Raw genomic sequence first — 19807 nt, forward strand, 5'->3', positions numbered from 1 at the left:
CAACCTACAAAATTACAGGCTTGGTGGGTGTCTTACTGGCCCCAATGGAAGTTCTGCCATGGATTTCAGTGAGTTTTCCCCTGGTCTTAGGTAATAACCATTGGTTTCTTAATTTAGGGACAAAGACTCTCTCTTTTCTTATATACTTGATTTCATGTTAGACTAATTATGAGAAAAAAGCAAAGACATGAAATGACTATCACTGATATCAGGACTCAGTCCTATAAAGCCTTACTGAAGTCAGCAATCCCATAATTTCCATGTGAGGACACAGGCCAGGAAGGGTAGCCTTAATTTTCACAGTTGCCACCTTGTAACCGAAGCCCACACGCAAGGAGAAGTAACAGCCCCAACGCCAGCCTGTGTTGATGGAAGCAAACCTCCTGGTGATGCATCGGTAACAACATTTTAATAAAATGTTTCCTTTATAGCTCTTTCTTAAAGCCAATACAGTACTTTCTTACCATTTTTGCAGACAGGACAACACTGTTCTGGTTCATAGACTGGGTTGACACACTCGGGAACTGCGCAGTCTGCTACAACACAGTGAACTTCATTGCTGGGCTCGCAGCGACACCATTCGCATGGCGAGGGCTAGGAACAAATCTAAAATTAGCCCATTTCCTCCCGTAGCTCACAAGTTTGCAACATTTCTATCTTGCCACAAGATAAACACATCAGCGTTCAATACCTCTGGACTGCATTCATTCATCATGGGTAATACAAATTAACCTATAGGACAAAATAGCAACATCTAAAATAGGCAACTAGAACATTAGAAAAAAACAACAAGCATGATACTTGTTTTCCCAGAGAGGGTGTGGGGTTTTTTAGCATTTATGAGCCTTTAGGTCCCTTCGTCAAAAAGACCCAGCTGAAGCCATTGGGTTTTACCTCTGGCTCTACCCATCTGTTGTTATCTTACACATTCGGCTGGGAGCAGAGCAGGATTTTTGGAAGATCACGAGTGGTGGTTTATCCCAGAAAGGGAGGACAGGGTGATTTTCCAAGTCATATTCTTATCTCATGTAGACCACCACTGCCAGCAAACCCCAAGCGGTCAGAAAGGTGCTGCTGGGGTGGTGGGTCCATCCACCAGCCTCTCTATGTGCTTTCACTCCCGCTTTTCAGAGCAGAGGAGAACGCTGTTGCTCTTGGGGTGGCAAAAGCATTTTATTCTGCGTCTGTGCAGCACCTGCATCAGGAATCTGTCAGCACTTCCATAACATAACCATTAGACCCGGCCCTGGCCCTGCTCCTGCCTGTTTCAACAAGGTTTGTGAGCAACTGCTTCACACAGAATATATAAATTAAGAGCCTGAATAATTCTGCTGAAGTCGGGGAGTTCTGGATTAAAGCACTCAGCTAAATGGTTTTGCTTCAGCTCCATCAGTTCAAACAGGAATTCTTATCCACCTCCAAATAGTAGAGAGTTGTCATTGTTTCCCCCTTAAAAAACCTGTGGAAATCTGTCAAAAAATAGAAAGGTTGGTGATTTAAGTTTCCCAGTGTCCTTATGTGTGTGCAAGTGTGATGAAAGGATGACAACAGAGCTAAGAAAGGAGAACAAGAGGAGAATTTGAAAGGAAAGTAACTTCCTTTCAGTACCTGTAGGTTCAATACATAAATCCCAATTCCTCAGCAATGGTAGATCCGTCAGTAGCACTTGAACAAGTAAATGTGGGTATTGGAAAAAAATCTGCCCTCTGTTGCATTGATGGGAATATGCGGCAATGGGAACTCCTCTATATTAAAAAAACCAGAAGTGAGATGCCAAGGAAAGGAGGATTCATCCCCATGTGTTTCAGACCCCAGTGATGGGCCACTCATTTCTACAAGACAGATACAACCTGTGAGCCCTGGTTCTGCCAGGTAAAAAGCCTTCCAGTTCACCTCTAAGAAGCTCCATATGTCTCGAATCAAATAATTTATTCCCAAGAAATTCATTTCTACCTTAAAATGCACTAATTAAACCTTCCCTTGCTTTGTCTCAGTGTCTGCAGTCTATAATTCCCATCACCTCTCATTTGCTCACAGCTTTGGCAATTTAGATAAAATCAGCACTCCTTGAGCAGGGGAAGAAGTCTGTGGAGGTGGAATTCCTCTCTCTAATTATTTTTCCTCATTCAATCCTGCTTTGATTTCTGTCTGAAGCACCAGGAATCTAAATTCATTTGACTGACATTTCTTATTCAAGGCTATTTAATAAGAAGAAACAATACAGAAGAAAATAGACAGAACTATTTGCTGAGGGATCAATAAGAAAATTGCTGCCTTGTTTTTACTCATTTTAATCGCTAATTATATTGAGCAGTAGAACTAGATCTTGTGATTTGTGGAGGCTTTCACTGACGTATCCTTCAGGACTTGTCCCCATCTTCACTACTACAATGGCTGCAAAGAAGAAATACATGATGCGTTTCCAGGACTGCAGCCCAATCTGTGGCTTAGAGATGATCAGCACAAGAGAAGATGCCCCTGAATGACTCTGCAACTGAGCAAATGAGACATGGCATACACATCTTTTACTTTTGCGTTGTTGGTGTAACCTGAAAATGACACTGTTATAAACCATGATATTGCCTGACACTGAAAGCGGCTTTTCAAGGGGGAAGAACTGCACACAATTAAAGAAGGAAAGCACACCTCGGCAGTATGAGGAATGAGCAGCCAGCAAACGAAAAGGCAGCTTTGCCATGAACAACAAGACTTTTCTCAGCCACCTCCTCTTCCCCATCTTATCAAGGTAAAGCTACTCGGTCTTGACTCCAGGATCTCCCTCTATCTGACCATTTTGTTCACTTGCTAGTGCCCCTTACCCAGCCCCTCACCTTCATGGATGACTCCAGTCTTCCTCTCCAGTTAGTTTATGAATGTCTCGGCACTTTCTGCCGTGGGATGTGCTTTGGGATCCAATTTGCAAACCCCTGCCCTTTCAGAAAGGACCTTGCCCCAAGCACACAATGACTGATCATTTTTACTGTTGTCTGTGGGTTCTGCATCCCATCTATTAATTTCCCTGGAGCTACTCTTCTTGTGGAACAATTAAGGAACACTGGCCACAAAAGTCCTCTATTTATTTACATAGACAGTAAGTAGATGAAGCAGCAAATTGACAAACTGGAACCAGTGAAAGATGTCACAAAGTTTTGTTTCCCAATACCTGATTTAAAGATTTATCCCCCATGGGAGAGGGGTGGTCTACACGTTTGTAGCCACTGAAGTTCAAACAGCAGCTAACACCAATTCCTGAAAAGAAACTCTCATCCCTACTGGAAAACAAGGTTGAAAAAATACAGAGGGTTTCTGAAGTACGAAGGAGAAAGGACACAAATCCAAGGCTACACCATTCCCACATGGACAGTGCAAACACTTTGTTGGTGCTGCTTAAACTGTAAATCTGGAAAAAACGTTAAGATTAAAGGATCATAAAAGGCTTGGGTCAGATGATGATTTATTCACTTCACCTGTCCAAGGCAGAATAGTCTCTCAGAAGACTCTCCAGGGAAGGATTTGTTAGGAAGGATTTCAAGAGATGTTGGTGCAGAAATGTCCTTCTCAGCATTGTCTAAAGGGAAAGGGTGTTGATGGTGCCCAGCCATAACACAGATACATGTCCACACAATTGCATGGTCCCTTACTGTTCAAGGTATGTTTTAACAAATGGACCTACCATTAAAACCAGAGGAGTGAACCGGGTCCTTTTGTAGAAGGTATCAGTAGATCATTTTGACTTGGGAGAACTGGTGCAAAGCACCTGAAATTCTTTTTACCCAATTTTCACTTACAATGAGGGTGAGAGCAGTAACCCTCAGAAACAGTGACGATATATGTTCTTTGATGTTGTTGTCAGTGTAGGGGCCAAGTCAAGCCTAGTTGGTGGGAAGCAGATGTGGCCAACATCTGCTTTGAGGGGGTTTTGAGAGCAGATGAAGTGGGACACAGAGCACAAAGGGCCTTCTCAGTCTCAACACTGACCCCGATTCCCCTCTCCTTCAGTCAGTCACTTCAAAGAGACCAAAGAAGCACAAGGATGTGGACCCTGAACACCACTGTTTATAACCACACCTAAGATCATGGCCCATCTTCTATTTTCCTTCTGTTCTATTGATCTCAAGGAGGACTGTGACCCCAGGTTTGGCTGGGAGGGCAGGTTCATCCCTTGCTTCTGTCAGGGGATGGCCCCATCCCACACAGCGGGGTGGCAGGAAGAAGGAGCCAGCACTCCTTCGGTTGCGTGGCTGGAAAACCTTAGTCTCAGGTGCTATCAAATGGGAAACATCTGCAATCAGCAGAGTTTGTTAACAAAGAAAGAAGGAAGGAAGATTAAAACAGAGAATAGAGAATACGCATGGCTAATAAAGATTTTATGTGCATGAGCACATAATGATAAACTTGATAGATGATATAAACAAACAAATGGAAAAGGCAGCAATGGAAACAGCAGAATGAGAAACAAGATACACACTGAGCAGGGGAAATCAGGAAGCCAAACAAGATGTGGATACTTTACTCTTGCTCCCGCACACACCAGGTCCCCACCATTTTCACCCTCTCTTTGGAAGCAAATGCCAGCCCATGTAGGAATTATGTTTGCTAACATCAGCTAGCTACTCCTGACAGTGATAAGGGGCTCCCTCTCTTAAAGGAGTTGGGCAACACATGGGTCCTTCTTTAGTCAGACACTAGGTTTCATAAAACCACAGAAACGGCACACCTCTGAGAGGTCTACACTTGAGAGCTCCAGTATGCCCTCAAGTCATCCAGAAGGACTGGTGGACAGACAGAGAGATTGCATGATCAAACAATTCTTCAGGAAATAGCCTAAAATGCCAATTCTTCCCAAACTTAAGGGAGAGGAGGAGAAAAGAAAATGGAAAAACTGAACGCAAAACTCAGTGTCTGAATCTACTCTTTTATGCTTTTCTATAGCTGAAGAAATCTGAATCAAGCATTTCTTTTTAAAACAAGGCAGCTGGTAGAATCACACAAATAACAGAGAAATAAAACTTCAAGTTTTTAGGCAAGACCTTGCAAGATCTTGCTTTACTGCATCTGATACATCTCATTTAATCATAGAAATTCTCTTGTCCAAATACTTACTGAACTTCACCTGTACTTCACCCTTTGCTTAAGCCCTGTCCACAACTACAGCACCCTCACCTCTCTGCCGCCCATGCATGTGAAAGATTTTTCTGTAACATGCAGATTGTCCTGCAAAAGCTTATTACTGAGTAATAAGTATTCTCCTTCAGTGAATGGAGGAAGCATATATATATATATGAAACACTGTACTGCAGCCTTCCTCTTCCCTGTCTCCAATAAGGATTCTCTGTCTACACATCTGCTTGTCAATCATTCTTAGCTGCTTCTACATAAACATCTCTAGAGAGCTGGAAAGGGAGTGATTTACTTAAGACAAATGAAAAACTTTGAATATGACCTCTGATGGATACTTTTTCTTTACCTGTTTGATCTGTCAATCAGAAGCAATTTCTCCCAGGTTTTGCTCTGCTGTCACATTCACCAGGCTAACTGCGGTTTCCAAGAGCACTCATTTCAGTCCCACATGAGGGCTGCTGCCCAGCTCAGAAAAGGTCTCAGACCAAGTTTTAAGGCCACAGCCTCCTGTGATCAGCCGTGATAAATCCAGTTGCCTTCACTCAGACTGGGGGGTTGCAGTTCATTCCCCTCCAGGAGCTGGGAAAACAGTGCCCATTTTCCAAGCAGTCTCCTGAGAGCAAAGTGCCATTGGCACTTAAGTATTTCAAGAGCCAATGGATCATACATCAATAAAACAGACTATACACAGACCTGTTGCTCCTTGAGACTTCCAATCTTATGAATTTAAATGCTGGCTCCTGATTTCCTCCAGGTATATTTAGCACAGCCACTTCCTGAGACTTTGGACCTCTCCTCACCTTTTCAAGAAAATACTTTGGATTGTGTGGTACTTTCTTTGTACCTGAGTTTTCAGCCTCAGGAAAGAAGGTTTACACCTTTGCTGGAGCTAGCGTATAGGTTGCTCAAAGCTACTGCAAATTCTTGCAATTGCCCTCTAGTCATCTGTTCAGGGATCCAGTTATCGGGACTTACTGGCCTGCTCTCTTCCGCCACTTCCCTATTCTCTCCAGCAAAGCTTGAGGAGGGTATTTGTACAAGAATATCCCATAATCCCATACTCAAAGACTTAATCTCATTGACTAGGTCCCATGAAGTGGTCACATAAGGACCATGTCCTCGTGCTGTCTATCACACAACAGCCCTTCATCAATTATACACAGCTACTAGCAAACAACTACAGAGCAATACAAACTTTACAGCTATTATATCACAAATACTTGACATTTGTTTTCAGGAAGGGAATAGAAAAGCTTCATGTAAGTGTTTACAACCATCTAATCGTGTTAAAATAGACATCACTATCATGCAGGGGCTGTTCAAGTTAGCAGAAGACAATCTAAGTATTTCCACTGAATGGAACTGACCTGCTACTGGGGCCTGTGATGCCTTTCACAGTCATAGAGGTATATTTGCAAGATGAGCAGAATGACTGGCGAAATCTCCTTGGTTGACTGGAATCTGAAGTGGTGTATAACCAAGAAATTAAGTCAGTGGGCTTTCTTTCTGACCCCCCTGGAACCTCAAGGATCCATCACACCAGAGCAAATGCAGAGCAGATGCCAGGACTCTTGATATCACTGCAAACCTTAATCAGGCATGTTAGCTCCCACCTCCTTTAAACACCAAAAAGGAAATGGTGCATAAGTATATGCCTTTTCTAGATTATCTTACAAAGGGATAAAATATTTTTCATGGTAGTTTTACTGAATATGGAGCTGCAGTACTTTCTCCCCCTTTGGGAACACGTTAGAAAAAGAAGTGCAAACCCCTTAAAAAGAAAATGCCATCATCTCCATTTCTACTGACGTCACGGCAGTTTTGAACGCAATGGATCGAACCTGGTACTTCTGCATACATTTGTCACTACCTTGCCTTAGATTTGGAGCCACTAGCTGTACCCACAGGCACCTCCTCCCTACATCTCCCTGGGAAGGACTGGATGTGTGCCATCCCCCTGCGAGTGCTGGACTCCGAGGAAAGGAAAGCCGAAAACCATCGCTGCTGCCAACCTCTCCATCTTTTAGCTTTCAGGAGAGTGTGTGCCAGTGCTCATATAGATAATCACATTCAGCCTCCCCCCTCAGCCAGGCTCGACTGATGGCATCCTGCTCCATGCAGACAAAACAGCAGGAAAAGCAGAGCGATGTGAAGTCTGTCAAATTGGGCACTTACATCTTAAGAGTAGCTGTAACTTTTAATGACACTAAGGACAATGGCAATTCTGATGGAAATGATTTTTGTAGCTACAGTTTCAGGTGGTGAATTTATTGGCAGGAAGCAAGAAAGGGAAGAAAGTTAAAAAGGACCTGATGAATAAAATCGGAGGCAAAAATGGTTTCTGCATTATGGCTGAGGTGGAAAGACATAAACCACGGTAGATGAATAAAAAAGAAACAGGGATAGCACTCATCGAAGATACTCCTGAAGTCAAAATTAGCATCATTTTCATTGTTATTGAAATTGCCTGTGATCTCAGGCAGATTAGCAAGAGATTGCAGGGAAGTTCAGAGAAAGCTTTCAACTGAGAAATTTCGCAGATGCCAAACTGTGGAGAACAGGCTAGCTAGCGAGTCCCACCTGAAGACAAGACTGAAATCAGCCCAATTCTGTTCTGGGCTTCTCACTTTGCCTTTACTATTAGCATAAATAACTGTCTGACTTGTGTTAAAAATTTGGTAAATGGCTTTTTTTTTTGTGTGCGCATGTGTGTGCACCAATGCAAGAACTTGCATGGGGCAAAAATTTCACTCACTTTTGTCACTTACTTAAAAAAACAAAAATCATCCATCCAGCTACTGGAGACACAGTATCAATTATGCTGCAGAAACTGTAATGACTTGGATTTTCCATAGGTGGAAAGTTGCTCAAATAAACAACCCAGTGAGTGATTATAGATGAGTACAATCACTGAAAACACCATCAGGTTGCAAATGATTTTGCAACAGGAAAAAAGTACTAAGTCATTAGATCATTTATTTGCAGTGAAAAACTGGAGCTGTATCCCACGTACATGGAGCACTAGCAATACAAATGAACTGTGCCATCCGAAAATTGAAAAATGCTTGCACCATACTGCAGATTGGCTAAACAAGGAGCTGGCGTCCAGGAAGCAGCAGAAGTGGATGCCGAGATCCTGTTTTTCTAAGGGAGTCCCCAACATGCACACAAGCATTACAAATATAGGACTGAAATGAAATGACAAATTTCTCACTCAACTGAAAGGACAAGAGAGACACAAAGACATTACTGAAAATATTTTCTATAAAGAGTGACTCCATCCTATACACAAAGCAGCCCCATCACGAGGAGGTTGAAGAAGACTTGCCTGTTTTCTTAGCCTACAGATGCTGCAGATCTCCAATCAAAGCTCGATTTTAGTTATCCCTAACTGCTGCTTGTCTACTCACAGCTACAAGAGTCCTTCCAGCAGGCTGATGGCCAGGCTTGGATTCTGGAGATGATGTAAAGATGCTGCAATTCCCCCAGATCATGTATACCTCTTCTCCCTTCATCCCCAGACCATGCCTGTCCATACCTGAAGACAACATTATCTTTACCATCCTTTTGTAAAAATTCCTGGGGAGCTACTACAGATCAGTAAGCCAGATGAGGGAGAGAAGCACAGAAGATATGCCTCACCACGGGTATCCTGAGCCCACATCTGGTGATTCAGGATTGTGATGGCATTAGGAGCTTTGTACTTATATATTTGCTATGTACCATACAATTTGATGGGTTTAAAAGGCTCCTGGAAGCACGTCTGGGTCTGGAGAGTGACTCGTGACTCCTCCATTAGCTGATGAGAGACAACCTTGAGCCGAGCCCTGGCCCTTTCTCCACGGGAGCTCTGTATCTGCAGTCTCGTGGTTGTTTTTCTCCCCAGAGAGCAGCAGTGGAGCTTTCTGTAACAACATGACTTTGCACTTCTTTCATAAAAACATTCTCTTTGTTTTGATATATGTCTTCTTTTATTCCTGACAATAGTTGCACCTCCCCTACTCTGGGCCTGAGGGGACTAGAGGTCTCTATTATTTCAGTGATAATTTTTATGACTCTATTACGATGGTTTTTTTTAAGTTCAGACATGCCCAGTGCACAGGGAACAGGACGTACTTCAAAAGGTTACAGATATGACAGATGGGACTGTGGCTCCGACCTGTGATGCGCAGTCCTGTTCACACACAGACAAAATGTTTGTGTGTGCTTCACATTTGTTAATACCTTTTAATACCAATAGGGAAAGTGAGCCCAGCTGGCAGCTTCCTGCTGTCTGCTCCCTCCCTGTGTGCTCTTGCCACTATCAGTGAAGGAGACACATCTAGGAGAAAGCCTCCTGGGACAGGGAGAAAGAGACCAAGGACCTGCTCAGAAAGCTGATACCTTTTACGTGTGTTTTCCCTGTACCTGAATCTGCTGTTTCCTTTTTCATTCATGACAAAAGATGGGAGGAGGTGGTGAAATCACCTCTATGTACTGGTAAAATACTGCATTTGTATTACGGAGGTAGGTACAACATAACAATCCATCCAACATAACCCAATGGGTAGGAGATCTGGATCTTGGTCCCATTCTTTCTCCTGCAGGTTTCTGTCTGGATCATCAGATGCACCTTCCATAGCCACAGTACAGGCCAGGCAGATTTACACCAGTGATGGATTTGGCCCTTGTGACTCTTTTACTCGCAAGACAGCCAGATCATGGCTGTTCGGTCAAACTGAATGCAATTTTTGGAGTCAGTCTGTTTTGTCTGAAGATGAGCTCTGTGTCCCCACACAACTCAGGCAGCTGGAAACAATCACCCTGCTGGGTGACTCCTGGCTGGGTCATGGCAGTCAAGGGAAGGTGTAAGCTCCTCTTGCTGTAGGCCCCACCCTGCAGATTTCAGTGCTGTATCACTCTCAGCATTTTGCACAGTTTTGCACCTCTTGTGCCCTAAGGGAAGTCAGTCCCACCTCTCTGGTACTGCAGTGGGAGCTCCTGCGTCCCACCGGCACACCAAAATGGTCCCTCCTTCCCTCTGAAGCAGCAGCTTCTTCCTGAACACTTTGCTCTTGAACACCTCCGCTGAGCTCAGGATTTCTTCTGGCATCAGAGCTGGAGACAAGAGCTCATTACTTAACACCCCCTGTTGCTGTATCACCTTCTCCTCCTCCTAAGGAAAGACACGTTGGCTGAACCCAAGTCTACGTCTGAAGAGTGATGAGGAGTTTACTTGCTTTTTTCATTTACGTTGCTGAGGGTACAAGAGCTCAAGGGTGCTGAGTGCCCACATTTACATCTATACATACATCCCCCTCCCCTTCACTGTCTCCAGGCCCTGATTCAAAGCTGCGTCCTGCCAAGTGGTGAGTCGTAGTTGCACCAGTGGGTTAACATCACTTGTCTGCTTGGGTTTGATCTGGGTTTGGTTTCCTTTGCTTCTGGGCCTTGTCACCGTCCCTGTGTTCATTGCATGTGGAGAGGTGGGAGAGGGGCAAACAGATCATATGAAATATTGACTTGTTCTGGGCTGCTTTTTGTCTCTTTCTCCATTATCTGTACTTTTTTGATAGCCTAGCCTAACTTTTTGTTTTCTGTCAGATGACAAGGTGGATTAGACTTCATAAGAGCTCCCTCAGGCAAGTCCTCACTTCATGTCAGTGTCAGGCAAACTCCACAGAGGAGTATCTAACTGGTACCGAACCTTACACCAGTGCAACATCCCAATGGGCCACCCATGATCCATGGAGCTGCAGCAGTTCACAGCAGCAGAGAACCTGTTCCCAGAATACAGCAGGTCTTTAATAGTTGATAACTATGGAGAAGGCGTTTTCCAAATTCTCCCATCTGCCCCTTGTATCCAGTTGCCATTGCTGAAACTATCAGGAGAAAAGTCAGCAGGGTCTGGGAGGCTTCTGTCCCTCAGGGGACATTATCACATTTGGTTATGAGCACAAGCTGGGAAGGATGTGAAATGAAAATGGGTTTCAACAGGTTATCTGTGGTGAGAGGATACACTGGGGTCTGCTAACACAAGGACCACACTGGGTTAACCCTCAGTCAGAAAGGTTCTCCCAACCAGGATGACCACAGTTAACAGAGTGAGAGGTTCTCTGCTTTGAGGAGCTGCTTCAAACCCTAGTGCTCCTCCAAACATCCTGATTTTGTTGTAATTCCCAAAGAACTACCTCTGAACTGTACCACGGAGCGAAGAGTAAGGAAGCTTAACACTATGTGTATTTTTATTTTGCAACTAGACTGAGTGTTGTCATTACATGACTTATCTAATTATAGTCTTAAAAACAATAACTAGGATAATTAGCTAATTAAGCATTATTTTTAATGAATGCAATTTTGTGTAAAGCACATTCCAGTAACAACAAACACACACCTGCACTTCCCCTCGCTCTGGCAGGAAAGGTTGTCTGAAAAACTTCTTCCCAATGATCTGTCAACATTCCTATGGATGACATCCTTCTTCACAAGCTGATGACCTGAGGACCTCATGCTCACCAGCCCTACAGAAACATCTCGGGTGACAGAGATGGACATACCCTGGGTGAGCCAAGGGATGAGCGCTTCTCTCCTTGGCCCCACCGAGCACTGTCTGGCACGATAATAAAGCCTCAGACTTGATTTTACCACTCTTGGAAGGAGCTGGTAACAGTTGCACGTACTGCACATCCCATTTTCCTACCAGCATGGCTCCAGCAGCGATGGAGGGGAGGGGGAGTGCCAGAGCCTCTTCTCCAGCTGCGCAGAGATATCTCCTCTCTTTCAGTAGCTCTCTGGACAGCCCCCAATTCTGGAAGCAAGCAGAACTGATGGGCTATTTCCTGGAGTGAATATCTGAAAGCCCAGCCACAGCTTTGACGGTACAAATGTTGGGCATATGTTCATTCCTGTGTCATATTTACTGGAAAAATACCAATCCCTTGGGCTTGCACATACAGGCCAAATTCTGCATTGTGCTCCTGCACCGGTGCACTGTGATTAAGACACGGGGGCTTGTGCTTAATTCCTGGTGATTTTGAATCATGCTGACGCTTGAGTTTTGGGTCTCATTTATTTCAATGGGGAGCTTCGAGAGGGTATGTGTGCCGCGCAGCTGGCGCCACTGAGCTCCGAGCTTTCTGGGCCTCCATGTATTACTGTGATCTGGGGAAAACAACAGCATGGATTTTTTTGTAGCCAAATTCTGAATATAGCCCATCCTCTTTCACGTATTGTAATAATATACTTGTGCATAATGTAATATATATGTTATAGAATCAGTAGCTAAGTACATAACATAGTTTAAAAATAGTTATCACTATAGATCAATATATGGCATGCCTATCTATTTTAGTCTGTTTTCTTGGTACAAATTATGACAGAAATACAGTAAGTCAGTAATTTCAGATTCCTTTGCATAGACACTGTCACTGTAATTTTGCCAGGAGGGAGATAATAAATCATACTTTTCCATCTGACTGATGTTCTGTTTCCCCTGTCTGATTTCAATGGCTGTATGCTATCTTCAGAGCTGGCATTGTTCATAGCTCCTTTTATTAAAGCACAGGCACGTTATTGAAATTTCTTTTGTATTATGATTTTCTAGCCGTACGTGAAATTGCAGAACACACAAGAAGAAGGAGAAGAAAAAAAAAAAGGGCCCATTTGTTTGAGTCATAGTGGGGAAAAAAACCTGCTGCACATACCTTGGAGAGAAAAATGCCAATATTAAAACCGGGGCCCCATGCTGGCTTGGGTTAGTAATCAGTTTCTTGTAATTTAAGAGTGAAGATCGAAAACCTACCAGTGATTTGGATGACTGGTTAGTATACTACCAAGAGGTTTTAATAATGCTAGTTCTTGTGACGATTAGCTTGCCGTGATTTGAGTGCTCTCCAAGATTCACCAGGAAACTGAACACTCCTATTATAGATGAGAAAACTCCGTAAAGAACCTCTCTTTCTTCCCCACTTTGTTTTTCTAGCGGCTTAATGAAGCTCCTCAGACTTAAGATGTATCTTTGTTCTCTCACGCAGACATAAACCGCAGCATCCACACGCCAAACCTGCAGCTGGACAGGTCAATACACCTGGGCAGGGCTGAGGGACTCTCAGAGCAGCCCACTGCACCTCACCAGGCACCAGATGGTTGTACACTTCTCCCCCTCACCTTCCTTTTCAACCCAGGGCTGCAACAAACTCTTGTCTTTCGCCTAACAGCATCATCCCATCAGTAATGCTCCGGCAATGTCCCAAGTGTTTCATTCATATTTGATGAGGTTGCACTCCCAGGCTGGGTAACTAGTGGTCAGAGTCAGGCTGTAGTTTGCACCACTTAATTTCTATTTCTGGCACGGTTCTGGGGGTGGGGAATCACTTTTTGATTTCATTGCCTCCTTTTTTTCCAGTCCCAGAATGGACACACTGCATTTCAGGGACTGAAAGATGCCAGGATAGCAGCTGAATACACTCTTGCATGTGCTAATGCCTTTTGATGAGAGGTCTTATTTTGTTAAGTTATATTGAGATAATTGCATTAATAAAACATTTTTAAAGAGCATTAACAAAGGAGAAGGAGGTGCCGCTATTCTGAAGTAAAGGTTTCCATAATGAGATGAGAATTAGTATAAGATAATGCTATGCTCATATAGTCCCTCATTTATTTTGGATTCTGATTATACCCTGAAGATCCCTGTTAGGGCTGCGATCCCTACTGCGCAAAGTGCTGCTCAAGAAGACAGAAAGTCAGCGAGATACAGAAGCCCTAGCTGAAGGATTACAGATGATTTGTGGACAAAACAAAGCAATGAACTTAAGATATAGTGGCAGGAAGTATGGGAAAGAAAAATAAAGTAGAACTCCAGCAGTGAAATCCTGGCTCTTTTCAAGTCAGTGGAGATTTCTGCCCTAGAATGAAGCTACAATTTCCCCTTTCCTGGCTTTTTTTTTTCACTTGCCCAGGGGCAAGGTTTGTTCTCCCGTCCCTCCCCACTTGTGCTTGTGCATCACCTATGGACTTTTTGAGTAAGAATGGATTTGGGAGCAGACAAGGTGGAAGGGGAGAGGACAAGGAGGTGGAGAGGTCATTGGGATGGGCAGTCAGATGAAAGGCAGCAGCAGAGGTTCAGTATTAGCAGAAGAAATTGCAGCTCTGTGCTTGGCAGAATGCAGGGCAGCCACTGACGTGCTCCCAAGAAAAGTCCTTGATGCTCAGAGCTGTTACCAAGCTCAGGTTCACAACTGCAGGTTGAAGCTGCTCTTCTGACATAAATATTACCAGGAAGAGTGAGTTGCGATGCCAAAACCTCTTGTGTTCCCACTCAAAGGATCACTCACACAATGTCCTGCCTGGAAAATGGACATACTTTAATGACTGTGAAAATTTCTGCCACTGACTTTGAGAAGGATGGCACCATGCTACCAAAAACCATGTCACAGGGATTCACTCTTCTGCAGGGTCAGGGAGCAGTTCCTGCCCGTAGGGTCTAAAATTAAGAGAATGTTTCAAGATGTCAGCTTGACAACCTCTTGTGAACGCATCGTTCATTTCCTAGCAATGGTATTTTGCTACAGATTCATACAGGTCCATAGAAAGATGGTTCTTCTGGGTATGCCCATATTGGGTGATGAAAGATCTGGGAAGTTCGGGAAGTGACTATGGACTTTTCAAACTGACAACCTGATCCTTTTCCCAACTGGCTACAAATGTACCTTAAATCCTGCCGTAAAATGAATTTCTTAAATCCGGGTAGGCGTGTGCTTTTCTGTCAGTAAATTATGCAAGAGAGTAAAAGCTAATCAGCACTTACAAAAACTGTTGTCTCACTGACATTTGCACGATTTCTCCATAAGCTGCCAATGAACATCCATCATGCTGGTGGTACACTGTCTCCTGAAGTTTACATAAGCTGCTGTCTGTGGACATTAATTTAGAGCACCACCATGTGTACTTTCAATAACCGAGACTGCTCTCTGAGTTGTTATTTGCTTGTTTTCTCTCCCCAGGAAGACAGGGGAGGGTTAACAAACTCCCTGAAAGATCTCTGCTAGTAGAGGCGAGCACGGAGCGCCTGGGACTCAGACCTTAGCTGGACTGAAATCAAAACATGGCTGATGTGTGGGAGAAAAAGCAAGCTGCTAAGTGACCCTGAGAGTCCCCGATAGATCTCTCTGGAGAAAACAGAGAGACTGCCTGAGGCTTGCAGCATCCTTCACACCTTCCCTGAGCCACCGCAGCTGCCTGTCACCCTGCATTCGCCTCTGAGAGGGACTGGAGGAGACCCAAGAGACCAGATTCAAGGCCAACAACGGGAGAACTGGAAAATGAAGTTGGGAAAGAGATAGAGAGATCCCAGTAAAAGCCACCAGACCTCCTCCTGAGCACTGCTCCACAGGAGTCAAACTCCTGAACAGTGGGCAGCAATCTACATATTAAACATATTAGAGTCAGATCCTGATTCACATTAGGGAGACTGTGCTGACCTTTCCTGCGGGCATTTCCAGGTGGAACCACAGCCGCAGCTGAAGCTGGGGGTAAGTCCCAGGCAAACCAAGGGGATAAGGCAGGCTCCACATGGGCAGCTGGGGTCCAAAACCCACAAAGATCTCCCAGGACCCATTACAGAGCTATGAAGATGCTACACAGGGTTACTAAACCATCTGTCAAGGAGACAAGGTTTTACAAAAGGATACAAGAAAAACTACTAACGAGTTTAGATTTAACATTGAACTTCAGTTCAGCATTTCATTTGTACCTGCTAACGATTTAAGGGCACAAGCATAAACATTTGGACAGCTGTCTAAGCTAAATGGCTTGTTGTCATGTTTATACTTTGTGCTTACGATTCCTATGAGTCAAAAAAAATCAGAGGTACATGATCAGTTCACTAGAAGAAAGCTAAATATTCAAGAAATGGGTCTTTATAACTACTCTTTTACCCTGAGATAGTCACAGTTACTGACAGTGGTAATAAAAAAAAAAAAAGATTAAATCACATTTGGATTTCTCATCCCAAACCTAAACAGAAACCTAGAAACAAGACAGGAAAATTCTCCCAAATGGATACCTCTCACAGATTTTGATATCCTGGAGAAAAAAAAAAAAATCCTAGTGAAAAAAAAGGATCCTAATTTGTGAAAGATCAGGCAGTTGAAATTTCTACGAGATGAATCAGTCCTGGTAATACTACTAGAGCAAGTATGAATGTTTGTGTGCACGCACACACAGACGCACGCTTGCAAAAGGTTTTTAAATGGAGGCTAATTTCAGTTGTAACTAAGCAGTGATGAGCACTTCTATGGATGATGATTTGGAACCTACATATTAGCAAAAGTAAATCAAGTGGGTGAAAGGGTTACGAGTCCGCATAAAACAGTGCCTCTGTTTCCACTGAAAGCTGTCTGTGAGTCAGAACGACTGGAGAAAGTCTCTCCTCTTTGACTTCAGTGTGTCAAACGGACTTGAGAAAGTTTGCAGACCTTATAAATTCAACAGGAAGAGGGAAGAGCAGAGCTCAGAGCCTGTAAAACTTATGAACTGCTCAGAATTTCATCTGTGGAGATAGCAGGTAAAATCTTTGTTCTGCTGAAGTAAACTGCAAAATGCCTGGATGCTCCAATGAAGTCAAGATTTCACTTCATCATAGCAGCGGTTTCCTGAATCTTGAAGTTCTATCTTTCCTATAGCATTTAGAAACTCATCGTTCAGTGGTGCTCCATTTTTCCCCCCAAAACACCCCTGGAAGTGCACATCTCTTCCACTACTTAGAGGAAAAAAAATAATTTCAGTATTTATTCTAGGTAAACACATAGATCTCAAAAAAATCAATTTCTACCCTACTCCACAAGGTATAGAGCGCTCAGCAAAACACAGGTCCAGGTCAAAGGCTCGACTGTTAATTAAGTCTGAAGGATCTCACATTATTCTGGACTGAAGGTTACTGTGTGTGAGAGCTGCGTGCCACCATCTCTGCTTTGTGTTTCTCAGAGCATACTGGAACTTCACTTTCCACACAATACCCCACAGATTTTGAATACAACGAACCAGATTGCTCTAACTCTCTCTAATAGCCTTTCTCCCCCAAATTCTGTTTCTCTGTCACTTAATCCATCACCAGGGTGCAATATTTCTTTCAGGAAAAGCTATTAGTTCTTTTGTACTTCATTCACATGCAAAAGATACTTTAATGGATCCATCTCATTATTCTCCCATTGAAATCTCTCTGAAAAGAGCCCGTATCACTTTCTCCTTCCTAACGTTTCTCCAAAAAGAGTCCATCTAACTCTCACCTAAGAACCTGGCCATGTGTCAGAATTACACCTAGGTGGGACACTTCATCACCTGACAACACAGCAGTCAAAATGGGATCGCTGAAGTCATCACCTGACACAGCAGTCAAAATGGGATCGCTGAAGCGTGATTGTGGGATGAAGTTGGGCTCAGCCTTCCTAGGGCAAGAAGAAATTGTCATTTAAGCAGTTCACAAGATTGGCATCTTCACATTCCTCAGCAAAGCAAAGAACAGGTTGATCAGGATGGCCCTCAAGGAGATGCTCCCATATATTTGTTTTGCTTTGTGCCTATGACATTAAACTGTCTTGCTCATACTGAGTGATTGCAGTTACAGACGGACAGAGAAAGATGAACGTAAACCATACATGATAGAAGAAAGGAACTAAATACTACTTCCACTGAAAATGACAATATCCGGGAAAAAGGAAATTGTGATCTATGTTACCGAGAACTTGCGAAGTATGCAGACCTACATGGAATTGTTTTCATTGTCAGAAAAGAAAATAAATTGGCAAGTGTATAATAAGATCAGGCATACAGCCATGAAGAGTTATAGGCTGTCGTTAATTGTGGAGGTATGAATCTTAAAGCCATGTGTCCTGGGAGAACAAACTTGTGTATACCTATTGCCTTTACAGACACTGGTCTTCATTGTAAAATGCTGTTTTCCCTCGCAGACTTGAAAACATGCAATCAAACTCATTAGAATGAGAGATGTAGGTTGTGTGAAGGGTAATGGTTTTTGAAAATCTGGTCTTCTTTTAAGATATACTCCAGAAGGATTTCTTTACAATATTCCTAACAGGAACTCAATCATTACAATTCAAACCCATACTTCTCATTACTTGAGATGGTCATCTGCCTAGGAATTCATCTTCTGCCATTCTAGACAGCCTTATCACAGTTGAAATGAAAATATTAAATATAGCTTGCAATCTACTTACTTGCATTCTCATACAATTATGAGTAACAACTCTCAGTACCATGCCATCAATTTTTGCTATCCAAATTGTTAAAGGGGTTCTTAAGAAGCACTCAGTATTGGTTTACCACCGTCTTTACAGAAAACATTGGTAGTCCAACCTGATTCACGCTACGGGCAAGGAAGGAGGTTGTCCGGAGCGGCAGATTCAGAGGGCTGGCATTCCACACGGCGGATTTTGACTATTAGCCCTCAGGGAGTGCACAGAAGGGGGAAGGTGGCAGCTTTTACATCAGCCAGACCTGCACCACAGCTAGAAAGGACTTCAGCTTTAGCATCGATTAACAGCAGTAAGCAAATAATGAGTGCCTTTTGAGAGTCCCCAAGAGAAATACAATTCCTAGAGCATACTGATATTAAATACTGAAGAAAGGGTTTCATACCTTAAATTCCTCCAAGATTTTGTAATTTTTCCCATGATATTCACAAAAGTTTTTCACTTCTTTGCATTCTGGACAGCACCCATTGTGTTCCACTTTTGTACACTTTGGGTGGATTTTAGGGCATTCTGGTTGGTCGCAAACAGGTCCATCCTCCGTACAGACACAGGGACAGTTGGAATGTCCCGGGAAAAAACGTTCTCCCAGTTTGTACACAAAGCCACTGTCATCCACACAGCCCTTCCCTCGGTAGTCATCAAAGATCAGATTGTCATTACTGGAGGTCTGGTCCCCTTCATCAGCAGGGTAGTCTTCATGATTGATGGCAGCTGGAGTGACCAAAGCAGGGATTACAAACAGAAGTATCCAGGCTTCATGGATATGAAGAGCCATCCCCCTCCTCAGCTTCTCCATGGGATTTCAATGCCAGATAGAAACAGCTGCTTCCATAGGGAGACCAGTGTTGTGGTCTGAAAACAAATATTTTTAAGTGAGAACAAGCTCAAAATTCTAAGGAATATTGACTTTTAAAGGCCATAGTTTCAACCAGCACCCAAGAATAAATCAGTGCTTTCCAACTGCGCAGATAACTATCACCGTTTCATTTGACTTAAGCCTCTTCTCAATTATTGTTAAAGCGACTAAAGCATATGAAATACATAACTTAGACACACACGCCTCTGTGCATATGCTCACAAAATATCTCTATAGAAATGGTGGCTTACAGAATCATCCAATTTTCACTTTCCTCATTCATGCAGTTGAGTTTTCTGATGCACCACAAATTATAAACCAGCTGCCTGAAATCGCATGGTGATGGGCAGCTCAGAGAGATTTGAACCAAAGTTTATGCATGCTCTGAACCTCCTGCTGTGGCCACTGTCCCTCTGTGCTACAGACGGTGCACAGCCCCCTTCATTAAACTGAGCTGGGAAACCTGAGTTGAAAAATGAGATAAGCGTACTCTGTACGTAGATCTGCGTCTAATATGAAAGATGGTACTGGGTTATACTCAGTCTGCGAAGTGGAATAGCACAGGATTTTATATACAGCATTT

General features: G+C 43.3%; 1 protein-coding gene across 1 annotated transcript in view; it reads right to left on the reverse strand.

The window, feature by feature from the left end:
- Window positions 1-19164, reverse strand: part of VWC2L (von Willebrand factor C domain containing protein 2-like) — a 50788-nt gene extending 31624 nt beyond the window's left edge. Inside the window, exons 1-2 of the mRNA XM_009887568.1 lie at window positions 18754-19164; window positions 465-594 (exon numbers count right to left, since the gene is read on the reverse strand). Of these exons, the coding sequence (XP_009885870.1) occupies window positions 465-594; window positions 18754-19164 (541 nt within the window). The remainder of the gene's footprint in view (window positions 1-464; window positions 595-18753) is intronic.
- Window positions 19165-19807: the final 643 nt, after the last annotated feature.

This window comes from Charadrius vociferus, unplaced genomic scaffold (genome assembly GCF_000708025.1).
Source record: "Charadrius vociferus isolate BGI_N301 unplaced genomic scaffold, ASM70802v2 scaffold136, whole genome shotgun sequence".
Classification (NCBI taxonomy): Eukaryota; Metazoa; Chordata; class Aves; order Charadriiformes; family Charadriidae; genus Charadrius; species Charadrius vociferus.